Raw genomic sequence first — 18102 nt, 5'->3', positions numbered from 1 at the left:
AGGAAAAAGAATACACTTACCTGGAAGACCACTCTGGATTTTTCCAAAAGATATGTCCTCATGTTTGCCCCGATGATTCGGTAACGGTTGTCGAAGCCGATCTCGATGTACTTCCCGAAGCGACTGCTGTTGTCGTTCCGAGTTGTCTTGGCGTTTCCGATAGCCTGTCAAGCGGAATTATGTGTTGACAAAAAAACTTTTTAAAGTCAAAGCAGTATGTGTGCTGGCAACTCATTAGCAGTGAACCAAAATCCATAAAAACAAGTTGCAAAGAAAGTCATCTGATTTATTTAATATGACCCAACGTATCAACAATCTGTGTTTAGTTATATTTCCATGCAGCACATAAAAAGACAAGAATTCCCCGAGTGCCTTGCAAACCTGCTGTTTGGGATGAGGGAGGAAATCCGAGTACCCGGAGAAAACCCATGCAAGCCCAGTGATTCGTTAAAACTGTATTTCAAAAGCCATGCTTTGTTTGCTAATCTCTACGTTTTACCAAGTATTGATAATAAATGACTTATATCCCACCATAGTCACAATTTGGATTTCTCTACCACCAGAATTTACAAGTTTTGTGTGAGAAACCCTGCTAACAGTTAAGTGCATAAACAGCCTACATGAGCATTTGGTTCTAAAGTGTGCACCACATTATTGCATTTACGCTATGCAGGTTTTATTGCATTGCGTTGTTGCTGAGTGAAGCCCAACAATAAAGTCTTTAACTCCATATGTATTCTGCCTGCGTCAGCCCGAGTCATTTAAATGCCTCGGACAAATATCCCTCGACCCCTTACATGCACTCGTCCGATTCTGTCGTATGGGAAAAAGCAGGATGCAATTCTCGAGCCTAACGTTGCAATGACATCAATGTGACCCAAGAAAGCGTTCTATTCATTCCGCGGAATTCTTGATTGGTCAGAGCAGGGTGGAAGTGCATAAGAGTAGCAGGGGGAGGGGGAGGTAAAGGGCAGGCGAATATGAGGAGAGGAAATAAGACAGTTACCTCCATGATGGGGTTAGACGCCAAGACTTTGTCCTCAATGTTGGCCTTGGTGGCCGAGCCGCTGACCGTGGCAAAGTATCTCATGGCGTACTTGGCCGAAACGGTCTTTCCTGCCCCGGACTCGCCGCTTACAATGATGGACTGATTCCTCTCATCCCTGCAAAAATGATCAGGTCATGAGAAAATGGGCGATGATTGGCAGCAGATGAATGGATGCTCACATTAGATCAATCATAACTCTTTCATACTAATACAAATGTGATTTTTCAATTGTCTTGTTCAGTTAGCACATACTCTAGCGTCACCTATGGCAGCCACTGAGTGAAGATAACATTTTTGGGGGGGATTGTCAGCTAAAATTTGCTTTTGGGCTGCTTTTTAGACACTTTGATATCAAGAAATTGGGCTGAGTGGCTTGACATTTTTCATCTCAAGCTTTCCTTTGAGCCCTCATCTCTTGCCCTCCTTCTTCTGAGAAGACAGGATATCTGTTAGAATGCCCTCTTTGGTGGACACGCTCTCGGAGGCCCTCGGGTGCAGAACGGTTTCTTAACAGACCTCAAATGCTATTGGCGGGTTGCGCAACACATTCGCTACAGTTCTTTGAAAATGTCAAAATATACAGACACTAAATGGAGAATGATATTAGACACGTATGAAGTCACTAGCTAGCAGTAAGATGAGAGGGTACTGAAACTCAGCATTCAGGGCCGAACGTTAGGGGGTGGCGCCGAGAGTTCCGGTTAATGGCCACCAGAACAATCCCTGGCCTTTCAGGAGCCCGGGTTTGGGGGATAAAGTTGTTGGAGAAGTGTATAAAACAAACGTATAAATTGACGTGCAGAGCAATGATTGTGTTTTTCCAGTGTTGAAATATCAGTCAGCAGTCGATTTGGTGTTAGCAGGAGGCCGCACGTTAGCAAATGTAGCCGGGGCCCGTTGACTACCATCGCGATTTCGAGAGCGAGTCCAACGTCAGGCTATATCTGGTCTAGATTTGACCTCTAAATACCAAAGAGCAACAAGTGAAAAAAAAAATCTGTCGCATACGAACCTTGCCATCTGTTTGTAAGCCTCTTCCGCCACAGCAAAGATATGCGGGTCCATGTCTCCCATGTTCTGACCACTGTATGCATTGATGATGTCCGTCCCGTAGATGGGCAGCGTCTCGTACGGGTTGATGGCCACCAGAACAATCCCTGTCATACACAGGGAAAATACGGTAGGCTTAACAAATAGACTTCATATAAATTCAAAAAAAAATTGCATTAAAAGTGAGGAAATCCTTAAATATTCTCTGATTAAACCATCATCAATGTTGGGATCCAATTTATAGTGATCCGGAGTCCCAAAAACTAATGGAAGACTGCCTACCGCAATACGTGTAAATGAGCTTGGAGTCGATGAAGCGGACTTTGAGGTTATGAAGTACCGCCGGCTCGTGGAGGTAGCTGAGCGCCGTGAGGTCATTTTCTCCCACCAGGATGTCTGGGTTTCGCAGGTAGGGCAAGTTCCTGGTCTTGGGGTCCAAAGTGTGCTCGAGGTTCTGAAAGTGTCACATGAAGCAAAGTGTCATCTATCATTGATCACAAAGCCATGTTACACTTTGGAAGAGAGCATCATTTGTTTCATCTAAGATTCCTGTATCATTGACAGTCAGAAAAATATGCATTATTCATCACAAGTGTAAATGAAAATGTACATGAAAAAAAAAACAGTTTTATTTTAATGTTTAAATCTGGCAGTTGAGATAAAATTGAGTAAAACACGATGGATAGATAATAAACTGTACGATGGCAGCAAAGATTTACATTATCTCCCAAAAATATATAAATTGGATCTAATCTCTAGTTAAATTCCAAACAATCAACTAAAAATCAACTTAAGTGCGATTTTTTTTTTAATTCCTCCAATTTACACCAAACCTATTTATTCCTCATTCACTGCCATTAACGGTGTTAAAATCCATTTAAAGTGGGATCGCTGCCATTGATGGATGGATTGCTGCCAGCCCCCCAGTCAAAAATGGATTGGCCGTTTATTGTCGCCAATGAGTTAAATAACAGAATTGACAACAACCTTTAACTATGCAGCATAAATGATTTAGAAGAAAACAACAAGGTTACAATAATGTCGACTTCCTTTTGACAGATTTATTGGGACAGATCCCAATATGGAAAAAAGGCTGTTGCAAATGTAATAAACATTACAAGAACATGAAAGAAACAGTTACCAAAGAGACAAATATGATAATTCATTGCTAGATCCTATTTACTGGAAAAACAGCAATGAAAACATTTTTAGATAAGAACTGGTCCGTTTTCTTTCATACACTGACAAACTAGGAACAAATATCTTAAAAGATGACCCCCTTATTTAACTAGCTTTTGTTTCTTCCATTTACACTTTCTTTTAATATCCTGATCTTAAAGAGAATCCCGTCATAAAAAAACTTACCTGTGCTCGCATTTGGAAAAACATTTCCAATAAAAGAGTTTCTCAAACATTACATGAAGTGAAAAATTAGCTAAAATCCATTCCGATGATTTCGTAGGAAGCTCGGCTAAATCAAATTGTCTGGCTAGACGTGCGGGGAGCCAACGTCGAAATAAAAAATAAAACCTCACCACCAGCTAGATGTATTCTAACTGTATCTTATCAGGAATATGTCATGAGATGGAACTCCTCATGACTTATTGAAAAAAAAATCCTGTTTAACTATGTTGTTGATTACACGTATGTTTATAGTGGCACGGTGGCAAATTGCATTTTGCCAGTCACGCGTCATCTTCAAACACGACCTTCGGAAAAACTTTGTTTTGCATCAAATCCGCCTAAGTAAGCCTGTTTTTTTTGTTTTGCGCTAAAAGTACCGTGTGGAGTGAAAGTGCTTGACAGCACACCAAACCTAACAAAAAAAATCTGGGTTAGGGGTTCCAACCCATGTCAGTGCTTATTGTGTGGAATTTGCATATTCTCCCCGGGCTTGCGTGGGTTTTTCCTTGGTATTCCGGTTTCCTCCCACATCCCCAAAACATGAATGTTAAGTTGGTTGAAAGATCTAAATTGACCCTAGGTATGAATGTGTCCTGTGATTGGGTGGCCACCGATTCAGGGTGTCCCCCGCTTGGTGCACAAAGCTAGCTGGGTTAGGCTCCAGCACCCCCCGCGACCCTGGTGAGGATAAGCGGTTCAGACAATTAATGAATGGACTTTGCTAAGTCACAACCTCTAGTCCTTTTTCTTAGTAAAATAAACGGCAAAACTGTTTTAATTCCATTTCGCTGTTGGCCAGGAAGTCAGTCTGTTATCGAATTGAATGTAGCGGTAGTTAGGCTTTAAAAAAAAATCTTTTTAGTTTAATTGCTGTGGAAGCCAACATTTTCAGTTGTTTTTTATTCTTCCAAGAAATTTAATCATTTTAGCGGGAAAAAGGTGATTGCGTGTTGTGTCGGAAATTGCTGCAAGACTGCAATAAATAAGCCTAGATTTTTGAGTGGATTGAAATTATTGTCGTTTTGATAAAAAAATAAAAATTACTGATGACTAATTTGACAAGGTGACAAATGTCGTGTTGCCAACGAAAAGTTCTTAACAATGACGTGGGAACCAAAACAAGGCTTTAGTCTGCGTTGTTGGCCCCAGCGTTGGTTTGAACTTGTATGGTGAAATCTTTCTGGAATCCTGTCCTTTAGGACTTTTATATTTTTACTCAAGCTACTTACAGTTCCATCTTCCAACATGAGCTGCAGGGATGCGTCACCATCTTTGTAGTCTTTGGTCAGCTCAGCTGACTTCCACACCTCCTCGACGTCGGGGATCCACACCCGAGCACACTACAGAGGACAAGAACAAATAAAAAATAATTATGGATTATATACTTGTATATATTATCATTAATATATTAATATTAATATAGGGCGGCCTGGTGGCGCAAGTAGCTAGCATGTCGGCCTCACAGCTATGGGGTGCTGGGTTCAAATCCAGGTCACGTCCACCTATGTGGAGTTTGCATGTTCTCCCTGGGCCTGCGTGGGTTTTCTGCGGGTACTCCGGTTTCCTCCCACATTCCAAAAAACATGCATGCTAGGCTGATTGGACACTCTAGATTGCACCTAGGTATGGGTGTGAGTGTGCATGTTTTTTTTTTTAATTTTTACTATATGAAAGACATCGTGTGTGGTCGATTGGTCGCCAGTCTTTTGGTCGCCGGTCTTTTGGTCGCCGGTCTTTTGGTCGCCGGTCTTTTGGTCGCCGGTCTTTTGGTCGCCCCAGCCGCGACAACGGGCGACCAAAAGACCGGCGACCAAAAGACCGACGACCAAAAGACCGGCGACAAAACAAGGTAAAACAACACGGTCTACGCATCAATTAAAGCCAACAATGGCCATGAGCAGTTTCACTGAGCCAACGTGTGTGTATAAGAGTTTGTATGTACATGCATTGTCCCTTTAAGAAGCTACGTCAGTCAGGGTCTTAACAAGTTCTCCAACAAAAAACAATAAAAGTCCGGGAAATTTGGAGCTTTTCTTTAGCCTAATAATTCATAGGGCATTAAGTATGACTAAATAGTAATTCGCAGTTTGTATTTAGGGAATTTGAGCAACGATTTAAATGGTAATTATCAATAACCTTCCAGGCGACCAAAAGACCGGCGACCAAAAGATCGGCGACCAAAAGACCGGCGACCAATCGACCGTGTACCAAAGACATTTGCATTTCAGCATGTATAATAGGATAAATGAATAAAAGAATAAATAACATGATATATTGAATGTTATGAAATCACCCAAAAATATGAGCTTGTGACTGACGTGTGGGCATCAAATGCAAATATATTTTGACAAAACAAGTATCGCTATTTCACAGACTGACAAAGCGGAAGCGACGAAACTCGGATGTTTGTGGGAATTAACGGTTCAGTCAAGCAGCAGTACAGAATGAGCGTTTGTGGATTGTGTGCAGTCACACAATTGTTTCTGTCTTGACCACCGACAGCCAGCTAGACGCAGCAGACACACTTGACTAAAAGAAAAAGGCCACAGACTGGAGGTAATCATCTGATCGCAGAGCGTGCCAAAACGGCGACCAACGCTTCTTGTCACATGCTTGTGGAATCCGAGGCGTACGTCAAATTGGGCGCATGCACTCACGCTAGCTTATGGAAGTCTTCCTTATCGGGCCACTGAACCACTGTGTGAAGTATTTGACATTATATAAGGGAAGGAAAAGAGAAGGAATGAGGACATTAAGAAGGTTCAGTGGAACAAATTCCACGGAACAGTACAGACGCTCCCCTACTTACGAACATACGACTTACGAACAACGGTACATACGAACATGTCTGCAAATTGCGTTTATGTCGAAAAATGTTCGTAAGTACGATTTTGCATTTTTTTTCCGAGTAGTGCTTCTTTCCGCCGCTAATACGCCTGGCGCTGTGAGGGCTCAGCTCACCCAGCATCTACCTTCTTCTTCGTTGCAATGAGGAAGTGCGTGAACGTGCTCTACTATTTATTTATTATTTATCTGTCTGTTTGCTTGTTGTTGTTATTTGCTCACTTAAATCTCATTATATCTCATTATTTGTATCATGACAATAAATGTATTCAATTTAATTCATTTCATTTAAATTTTGGAAATAACAGGTACCGTATTTTCCGGACTATAAATTACAATTTGCGAATAATACTCAAGAGAAATCCAATATATACTTTTTTCCTCGGATCATTTTACTAATGCGACTCATAATCAGGTGCGACTTAAAGTCCAAAAAATACCGTAATTAAATCGGTTTATAAAAGCAAAAGGGATCCACCCAAGACTGACACTGCTCAAAAACTCATGTATTCTCTGTGTCCACAAGTCAGGATTTAAATCTTTTTGTGTGATAATCTACACACCAGAGAGGATTTACCCTCCACTCAACCTCATTTGCTTGCAGTAGAGTCGAGGCGTCGATGTTGACTATTTGAAGGCTCACTTACTCGTCAGTCAATTTCATTGCTTCTTTGGTCGTTACGTAAAATGGCGATTACAGTCCCATGCTGTGAGGACACAGAGCTCTTAATGTGGATGCGTACGGTGAACGGGATACTATTAATTGCATCTGCTGCTGCCCTACCAGTCATCTGAATCATGACATCATGGTCACGCCAACTTCCTGAGAGTCATCTGCAAGGATGATTTAATAGCAGAACATTGCCGCCCTTTTACATGACCAACTGAAATAATGCGAACAAAATCAGCAGGGTGAGAACTTGGGAAAGAAATTGGACTTTATCTTAGATACATTTCAAAATCAAGTAAAATTGTTTTGATTTACTGGCAACCAATGCATAATCTACCTCGCCTGCCCATTGTTAGCTGGAACAGTCTCCAGCACCCCCCGCAACCCTTTTGAGGGGTTAGGGTTACGGAGTAATGGAATTCTGTTATTTTATTTTACGAAGCTTTTTAAACAGTTTTATGCATTTTCCCCTTTTGGAAAAAAAATACCAACCAGAACATACTAATTCCATGATTATTTACTCATTTTTTTGTCGCGGGCCACATGGTAGTTTCGATTACATCCAGAGGGCTGTTATGTCTTCCAACTAGGCTACCAAAATTAATCGATTAATAAATTGACAGCTTTCTCGATCGTGCTAATCGATAGATCATTTTTGGACATTCAAATTACTACAATTTTTTTGCAATTATTGATTTAAAATGAGGAAACAGGAAATAATCTACAATCTTCATTTGAATTTCATCATAAAACAGAAAGTTGGCAGTCATCATTTACTTTCTCGGGCCACACAAAATGATGCGGTGGGCCAGATTTGGCCCCCGGGCCACCACTTTGACACATGTGATTTACTCTATCATGACACTCAATGGCAAAATCCATTTAGTGGAGTGTTTAAACTGAAAACAAAGCCTCACCAAGTAGCGTATTTCAATTGATCTCTTCGTTTTTTTTCTTCTTTTTGAACTTTGAACAAAAGTAACCAAGATTCTGGCATTCCACTGCATGTCCACTTTACTGTTCTAAATGTTACCATGGCAAACCAAACTGTAGCACTGGAAACACGACTTCAAACATGAAGCCAAAACAACACATTCTTGGTGCTGCTTGGTTCCTGATGCACCATTTTGTTGCCTCATTTTCTCGTTTCCCCAAAGTCGAGCGCCGCAGCATTCAGCCTAGCAACCGAGTAGGGTGGGAAGGAAGGATAAATCGACGGGTGGGGGATAGCTAAAAATAGCGTCGGCGAGCTTCGAGCAGCATCACACCTCGTGGAGGCATCATTGCTGCACGAGCAAACTCACAATCTGATACTAGCTCTCACTCAAGTTCACACTTCGCGGCAAGACTCCAGCCCAAACGTGAAGAATAAGTCGTCTCCTAAATGTGTGACCTAGCTCAGTAATGAGACACAATCCAATTAAGAGGGTGTAAAAAGCGGACAATTTACAATTTTTAAGGATGAAAGGGAAAATAAGCCATTTAGACTTGAATGGATGGCTGGTGGCAGTATTGAAACAATAAAAGACAATTAAAAAAACAACTTCCTCTAATGCACATGTGTCAAAGTGGCGGCCCAGGGGCCAAATCTGGCCCGCCGCATCATTTTGTGTGGCCCGGGAAAGTAAATCATGAGTGCCGACTTTCTGTTTTAGGATCAAATTAAAATGAAGAGTATAGATGTATATTAAATTTCCTGATTTCCCCCCTTTTAAATCAATAATTGTAATTTTTAAATCATTTTTTTCTCTGTTTTTAGTTCAAAAATCATTTTGTAAACTCTAAAAATATATTAAAAAAGCTAAAATAAACATTGTTTTAGATGTATAAAAATTGCAATATTCGGGGCTTTTAATCCAGTTCTTTTAATCCATTTATAAAAAAATCTAAATATTATATGTAAAATGGTCCGGCCCACGTGAAATCAAGTTGACGTTAAAGCGGCCCGCGAACCAACTCGAGTCTGACCTCCCTGCTCTAATGTGTTAGTAACAAATACTTTAATTTGAAAATAAATGCAGAAACTTTAAAAAATAGTCTTAAAGCATTTCCCTCAAATGAGGATTTCCCAGGTTTCTCAATCTTAGACCACAGATATTTCTATCAGAACATCACAGCCATGTCAAAACACCTGAAAATTCTGTCAATCAAAAACCGGATTAAGGCAAGATTAATTATAACATCAATAGTTGCCAATCCCAACCGAGACACTTTACCTCAGTCCAGGCTAAGTCCCCAAGGAAGGAGGCGGGATAGCATGACGCTAATCCTGGTTTAACTGAGAAGTTGGCTCAGGATCTGATTAGGTTATCAGATTCAACACTGGTTAATCCATCTAACCACACTACCGTTTAATTACCACGACTTTCTCCTTCTGTGTAGAGACAGTTAACAGTAAATAAGCAAAAACTAGTGACTCCAACTAACCCAGATGATCCACCACTTATTTTTTTGGCACTCCTTAGATTAAAAGAGGGATGCCTTTGATTGACCCTTCCAAATAAGTATTTTGTCATAACCAGTCCGTCGATTTATAGTTTTTTCATAATCATGGTCATGGCTTAGATCAAGGGTGTCACACTCGGGTTGGTTCGCGGGCCACTTTAACGTCAACTCGATTTTATGTGGGCCGGACCATTTTAGATGTAATATTTAGATATTTTTATATATAAATGGATTAAAAGAACTGGATTAAAAGCCCTGAATATTCAGTTTTTTATAGATCTAAAACAATGTTTATTTTAGCTTTTTTATATTTTTAGATTTTACAAAATGAATTTTGAACTAAAAACAGAAAAAATGGATTAAAAAATTAAAATTATTGATTTAAAAGGGGGAAAATCCGGACATTTAATATACATCTATACTCTTCATTTTAATTTGATCCTAAAACAGAAAGTCAGCACTCATCATTTACTTTCCTGGGCCACACAAAATGATGCGGCGGGCCAGATTTGGCCCCCGGGCCGCCACTTTGACACAGTGGCTTAGATGGAAGCAAAAAAAAAGCTAAAATTTGGTTGAGTTGTGGGATACACCCGAATCTACTCATCACATAGAAGAAAAACACCATAAAAACTAAAATTTACACAGATGGGAGTAACCAATTAACTTAAAATTCTGATTTATAATGCAGAGGTAAACCAGAGAAATGCCACACAAGAATGAACATTTGTCAAAGTAAATGACCAAACAGTCAGAGAACTCATCCAAATCACCCGCAGGATCCCAAATTCAGGCGTGTTGTCGGACGCTCGCTGAGTTGAGTCTATTTCCGCCCTTGACGTCTTCCCAGGATGCACCTGTGAAACTCTCTGGAGTTGGAGCATGCTCAAGTGAATATCTTTGCGGCAATGCAAAAGTCAAGACGAGACGTCACTCCAACCTGAGATTTGGTTATCGCTTCCATCAAAAAGAGTAGTGACTGTGCATAAAGGATTGCATCTCGGGGGCGTGGCATTGAATCCAAGTGATTACCAATCTGTGCACCGTCATTGGCAGATTAAGGGACTTCACTTTACTAATGCGGAGCTTTCACTTTTGATCAGGCTGACTTCCTCTGACATCTCTGCACATGCACAGAGCACATTATCTTATCAGGCAAGGGCTTTTCGACAAGGTTGCTTTGCATTTTTCCGCCATTCCGTAACTTTAAATTTACTGCCATTTTCAGGACTGTAGCGACGTAGTAATGACTCAATACATTACAGTTTATCATTCAGTGAAAGAGACATGATTAAGATTGAAACCCTCATTAATGTGTAATTAATATTATCAGATCATATGTAGAAAAAATCCTAAAATAATCAGAAAAAGATACTATTGAGAGAAAAATCAACATTAGGGAAAACTAAAACCGTATTAAAGGTACAATTTAAATAAAAAATTATTAAGATAAAGAAAATGTTGGAGGAAAATACATAAAAAATGATATTTTAAAAATAAAAACTATTGAAGTATGGGACAAAAATATATTAATGAGAAAAAAAGCTATATTTAAAATGTATTTTCATAATAGTAAGAAAATAAATACTAAAAATGTTAGTAAATACACAAAAAAGAGCAGAAAAAAAATTGAATAATTCAATATATTAACAAAAATATATATTACTATACTTTAAGTCAAGATGTGTATTTTGTGTCTTAAAAAATATGGCAACATGTAATTAAAAATGCACAAAAATGTGGGAAATTTAATATAATTATCTGATGACTATATGCTATTCTGTTATTATTAACTTGTCTGTAAAAAGACACAGCAGGTAAAGAAGTGTTACCACAATACTATAATCTGTTTTACATTAAGATGACAATGACTGGGGAAAAAAAACACCCAGATACTAAGAAAGTAGTGAAAAGGGTTCAGTTGATGTATTTTCAGCAAAAGAAAGTCCAACCACGACTGCTGAGGCGCCATCACATGATGCCCCTCATGTGAGAGGCCGCTGTTTTTCTGCTCAACATGACGCCATGGAGCTCGCAACCCTCAGCATTAGCGGAAAGAGAGTGGTACCAGGAAACCAAGTACCAGAGAACTAGAAAACGAGACGTTCTGGCCTTAAGACGCTCTGCACGGTCTAATCGCATTGAGTGGATCAGTGATGACCGGAGAGTTAGCTTCTTGCTATGAGTTAGGCTGCTCTGATAACAGGACAAAAATCCCAAATTTCAGAAAATGCCATGAATTGAAATCCATAACCGGATATTAAGTCCGCATTTACAAGTATTTGATGACCACTTTCACTCATTGCCTGACCATTCTCAACTGAGCTGAGTGTTAAGACCTACCGTATGCATGCATGTACATCTTAGTGTATGTATATATGTGCTTATATATATATATATATATATATATATATATATATATATATATATATATATATATATATATATATATATATATATATATATATATATATAAGCACATAGTTAAAAACTGAATGAAAAAACTCATATATATATATATATATATACACACACACACACACATACACATACATATATAGACATACATACACACACACATACATATACACATGTATTTCAGCCTCACGCTGATATATTTATTCATGTATTTATTTATCAACTTACTTATTACCTATCTATTTATGTCTAAAATGCCTTTCCTATTTCTGCATCCTCACCCTCTTGCTACTGTGACAACGAAATTTCCTGAATACGGGATGAATAAAGTTATCAAATTCAATCCAACTCCAAGGCGAAATATACAATGTAACTCAGCCAAAAATTCCTTTCAAAGTATAAACTAACTGACCAACTAATGTAAATAGAACAGCTACAGGTTACCAAAACCAAAGACTATTCGGGAACAAGTTGAAGGGTGTGTCCCCATGAGGGCTCCACGTTCTTCCCCAATAGGAATTACACAGCCAGTATCACTAAAAAACAACAATTCCGATTCCAAAACGAACTTCGCCTCGATTGCTATGTAGACTCTTAAATCATATTAGTTAAAAACTGAATGAAAAAACTCACGTCAACGAACATATACTCCAATTCCCGGTTCATGTTGTCACCCAAGCGCTTAGCTCATGCTTCTCTTCTTGACTCCAACTTTACTTTCCAAGTCAAGGCCGCGCTACAAGATGAAAGCTTCCCATAATATCAGCAATGAGCAAAGTACACAGACTACGTAAGATTCTCTGGTCCTATGACGCGCTAATTGGTCCTAGCGGCTGTATATGACACTTCCCGTCCTCCCTACTGAATCACATGAGACTACACAAGGAGAAAACAAGGCTTTCCCACAAAAGCACCACAGCCGCCGCCTACAGTCAGAACGCCGCTCGCGGCGGCATCGGCGGCGTTGGATTGACATTTATTTCATTCTGTAAAATAGCATAAAATAGCATGAAATGGTGGTAGACGCTACTTCTTGGAAGCGGAACGTGAACAAGCAGCTGACTTGGGAAAATTGGACTTGCCATGTCAGGACAGTGATGTCAACATGCCAGATAGGACGGCTTAATTCACTTTTCTGACTAATACGACGCACATGCTCACATATAGGGACTGACCCAAACAAAAATGGGAAAATGGGAATGTGTTTTACCTTCTTCTAGATGACATAATTAACTCAGTCCAACCCAGAAGGCGGCCGAAAGCAGAGTTCCCTTCAGTGTACTTCCAACCAAATGTCAAGTGGACTGCTTTTCTATGGCAAATAGATTGTTTCAATTTGAATTTAGCCACTAATAACCAATCATGGAACACCATGACTTTCATGAAAGCACTGTTTTCTACGCAAAAAAGAGAAGATAATTCTTACTGTAGAAAATTATTAGTCGCAAGAGTGATTTTTATCCTATTTGCTTTTGTCACCCTTTTAACTAGATATAACACAACAGAGCAAGAAAGTGCTTCATTCATTTTCCGAACCGCTCATCCTCAGAAGGGTTGCGGGGGTGCTGGAGCCCATCCCAGCAAACCCCAACACGTGATGACCATCTCTATTCTCACATTGATACAGTTTTACTACCTTATCCGTTAGCATTTACCGCCGTCATAATCCACACGACAAATAGAGTTTAACAGGTAACAGATTAATCCTAATCTGAATTTTCGACTCCATCCAAACGTGTGCTGGTCTCTAATCCAATGTGATGCAATCCAACCACCTATTGCTGGACAAGAAACACGTATATGATGACTATCTACGTTGGTGCAAGTATAAATATTTAACTGCAAATTATTTGACACCACATTTTTTAGGGGCAAGCCCATAAACAAACATTAACGATCCAAGACTTTATTATTTTATGTGTAATTGCACTGATAAAGATTAAGAATGAAATCAGGCAATTTCATTTTACATTTAATGTGCCTAACTAAATGTCTGGTAGGTGACGTTGGACACAGTATCACATCAAACACACCCGCACTTAAATCGGGGCAGACTGGGGCAGTGTTTGCATGCTAACCAAAGCTAACAGAAACACTCAATAAGCCTCTCTCTTCTGACCCGTGTTGGTAAAAAAAACGACAGAGAGGTGTTTGACATCAGACACACACTGAAGCATTGAAAAGCCCTACAAACACTGAACTCTGTGTTTAAAACTACGCAATAGCAGCCATTGAGCTGCTCTTTAAAACATCCGGCAATGTTTCAATATGCAATAAAAGCTGTATTCTTCTGCACGGCAACTATAGCAACATATTAAAAAGTAGCGAGAACAATTCACACCTGACAAAAAGCTGTGAACTGGTTTGAGAAGATTAGAACAAAGAGTCTTAAATCCCATATCAAATCCCATATGGAGTGGTATCCATCCTTTAACAGGTTTTTTTGTTTAATATTTAGAATCCTGGGCTGAGTGGTTAGCGCGTCGGCCTCACAGTGGGAGTCCCAGGTTCAAATCCAGGTCGGTCCATCTGTATGGAGTTTGCATGTTCTACCCAAGCCTGGGTGGGTTTTCTCCGGGTACTCCGGTTTCCTCCCACATTCCAAAGACATGCATGGTAGGCTGATGGGACACTAAATTGCCCCGAGGTATGAGTGTGAGCGTGAATGCTTGCTAGTCTTGTTGTGCCTTACGATTGTCTGGCCACCGATTCAGGGTGTCCCCCGCCTTTGGCCAGAAGTCAGCTGGGATAGGCTCCAGCACCCCCCGCGACCCTAGTGGGTTCAGAAAATGAGATGAGATTTAAAGTCCTGCATTGAAGCAAGTTTGAACTAAAACTGGTTAGCACTAGAAACTGAAAATTATACAACAAGGGCCATATGTTGTTCAAACATAAAACATGTATATACTTAAGTGCTGAATGAGGTTTTAGAAATAAATTCAAATAAACATATTTTCCTGTTGTGGGTGCAGGTTTTTGTTCCAACCTATCCAGCACAGACACTTTAACCAATGAGATTTCTGCAGAAAACAAGAAGCACCTGACATTGGTGAAAAAGTGTCCTCTTTATGGGTTAGAATGAAAACCCGGACCCACTGCGGCCCTTTGTGGAATAGTTTTCCCACCCCTGGACTAGACACACTTGTGACCTTGCTTATCTTGACTGTAACAATCCTCCTCCATCCATAAGAGTTAAATCCCTCTTACTCTGGGCCACACCAACAAGCTGTAGCAAGGGCGCAAACACAACAAGGATGCTGGGACATCGTAACGTGGCGCTTGATTGCAGCCTCTCATCAGCACCCAAACTACTGCACAGCCACATGCACACACACACATGCGTGTGTGTGTGTGTAAGCATACAAGAATGCTATGATGCTCAGTTCGGACAAAATAACTTGAGGCGTGAATGTTTGGTGGTACGGCGGGATGCTGCTTTTGAGAACAGATTGTGAAAAGACAAGCATAGCTTTCCCTCTTCCTCAACAAAACAATGACGACAGCTGTCAAAGCAGGGGGATGGGTGACTCAGCGCCACACGCAAGCGCACACGTCATAGGCCGGCATTTTTTAAATGTATTTATTCTGAAAGTGATACTGTCCAAAATACAAAAATTTGAAAAACTAAACAACAATTATTTAAAAATATATATATATATTATGTTAGAAATTGAATCAATGTGTAGAAATCCTAAAATAATCAGAAAAAAAATACAAAAAATAAACATCAAGGTTAGGAAAAACTAAAACCGTATTAAAGGTAAAATTTAAATAAAACATTATTAAGATTAAGAAAATGTTTCATCAGAAAATTACATAATTGTTTTTATTTTAAAAATCAAAACTAGTGAAGTGAAGTATGGGACAAAAATATATTAATGAGAAAAAAAAGCTATATTAAAAATGTATTTTTATAATAGTAAGAAAAGAAATATTAAAAATGTTAGTAAATACACCAAAAAAGAGCAGAAAATTTTTGAATAATTGAATATATTAAGAAAAATATATATACCTTGGTTAAAAGGTGTATAGTAAATAAAAATTCACAAAAGACCAATAAAAATGTTATAAAATAAAGCTTTGATAAATAAAATTCACTTAATCAGGAGAGAATACAAAACGACAAAAATATGACGAAATACAGACAAACGTAGAAAACATTCTATGGAAAACAAAAAAAAAGAAAAAAAAGGGAAAAATAACTGGGTGTATGAAATTAATTGAATTGAATGCTTTTATTGTCATTGTACAAGTATAATGAGATTTAAAGCTTTCACCACCTTGTGCACAAATAACAACAAACAGACAAATAAATAATACATAAATAAAGTAATGTAAAGCAAAAAAGACTAAAAATGGAGGGGAAAACAATAATAAAATAAATAAAGGCAAACAATTGCCCCATTTGTAACCTTGCAAATGTTATCTAGGCCTGACTCACTCTCCTCTGCACAATCCACGACGACAACAAGGAAGGATGCTGGCGTCTGCTTTTATCGCAGCATCCCAAACGACACTAAAATCTCGCCATATTCTCTTTATACGAGATAAACTCCAAAAATAACCCAGTAAACATGATTAATTGAGTTGAAAATTCCACAGTGAGGTGAAAAAAACAACAACCTGCGTCTCCGTCACGGCAGGCACCGCCTTTGCATCACCAGCTTCCTTATGAATGGCATTTGGGCCAGAAATGGCGAATTCACATCAAATTGTAGTCTTATAGCCAAAAAGCCAAATTCGTGGTTTTGTGTGAAGAAAAAAAACTAATAAAATCTCCGTTTGCTTTACATTACAATGACTTTGATGCAGCTTTTCTCAGGCAATGGTCGATATTAACGCCGTGATAAAACGCCGATTCATTCATTTTAGCGGATAAAAAATGGAATTATTCATTAGATAAAGCCGGCTAAAACGCCAAAGAAGCTCCGGCTCGCTTTCACTTGTCTTAGACTTACCTTTGTGTACAGCTCCGACGCTGCCATGACATCCGCTACGAGCTCACGCCAAACCGGGCTAAAAGTCGAGCGGCTGTCCGGGTTGCATGGGTCTCCTCTTCGTGAGGCGTTCACGTACCCGCTCGGTGTGTACGCAGGAGTAGGTCAAACGGGGGATGTGTCCCCCCTGACCATGATCAAGGTGGCGAGAAAACCTGCGCGAACGAGGCTACAGAGATTCAGCTATCTCACTTTGCATTCTGGGTATGATGGATAAAATGAATCAGCCCCCAAAAAGACAAATCAGGGATGTCTCATGGGGAAATAGCGCTACTTGGTGGCGGCGTGATGCACCACACCCACAACGCCTTTCTATATACTAAATCAATTAAAATAAACAAGTAGAAATCAATACTCTACTTCCAGTGACGATAACAGAATGTAAACAAATAACTCTTTATAGGCCAATGTAATACGTGGAGGTCAGGTTTTGGATCATGTAGCCCCCAATACTGATAATTAGTGTATATTTGGAAAGATTAAAAAAAAGTACATTTTTATTTTAATATAACGTTTCTAATAATAATTAAAATGATGAAAAAAGGTTTTAATAAAAAACAACATACATAGTATATATATATGTATATATGAATATATATAAAAATATATAAATATATATAATACATATAAATATATATATAAATACATATATATATATATATAAATATATATAATAGTGTATATTTGTAAAGATTTAAAAAAGTAAATTTTAATATAACGTTTCTAATAATAATTAAAATGATGAAAAAAGGTTTGAATAAAAAACAACATACATAGTATATATATATATATATATATATATATATATATATATATATATATATATATATATATATATATATATATATATATATATATATATATATATATATATATATATATATTACATCCCCAATTTGACCCTGGAAACTGAAAAAAAGACCATGTATTGTAGCCCAATGGAGGGACCCCAGAACTGACCCCTGTTGGAATCCATACATCGTAATCAATGATGATCACAGGATTGTCCACTTCTTAAACCAAAAAGTGTTACTATACGAAGCATAAAGGATCAGAATTGGGCAAAAAATCCCAGGCATTTGACATTTGTGCAAAACTATTTTATTTACATAAGAAAATGGCACAAATGAACAGAAGGGCAGCCATATACATGCACAGCTCACATCAGTTTCGAGCAGGGATTGAGCACAAACTGCAAGTAAACTTCATGTCGGAGGACCCCGCGG

At 38.8% G+C, this 18102-nt stretch overlaps 1 protein-coding gene across 8 annotated transcripts in view; it reads right to left on the bottom strand.

Annotated features, from left to right (window-relative positions):
- myo5aa (myosin VAa) overlaps positions 1–17067 on the bottom strand; it is a 43259-nt gene extending 26192 nt beyond the window's left edge. For 7 of the 8 annotated variants that reach the window (XM_077620142.1, XM_077620155.1, XM_077620174.1 and 4 more), the window contains exons 1-7: positions 10402–10440; positions 10235–10330; positions 4732–4842; positions 2381–2552; positions 2061–2205; positions 1007–1163; positions 21–164 (exon numbers count right to left, since the gene is read on the bottom strand). In XM_077620142.1, coding sequence (XP_077476268.1) covers positions 21–164; positions 1007–1163; positions 2061–2205; positions 2381–2552; positions 4732–4842; positions 10235–10330; positions 10402–10425 — 849 coding nt within the window. In that variant the 5' untranslated portion in view covers positions 10426–10440. Of the gene's footprint in view, positions 1–20; positions 165–1006; positions 1164–2060; positions 2206–2380; positions 2553–4731; positions 4843–10234; positions 10331–10401; positions 10441–16837 lie in introns of those variants that run through there. The other variant, XM_077620193.1, reaches the window with a different exon arrangement.
- Positions 17068–18102: the final 1035 nt, after the last annotated feature.

This window comes from Stigmatopora argus, chromosome 2, assembly GCF_051989625.1.
Source record: "Stigmatopora argus isolate UIUO_Sarg chromosome 2, RoL_Sarg_1.0, whole genome shotgun sequence".
Classification (NCBI taxonomy): Eukaryota; Metazoa; Chordata; class Actinopteri; order Syngnathiformes; family Syngnathidae; genus Stigmatopora; species Stigmatopora argus.
The sequence above is the reverse complement of the archived record's forward strand: the minus strand, read 5'-3'. Positions and strand labels throughout refer to the sequence as shown.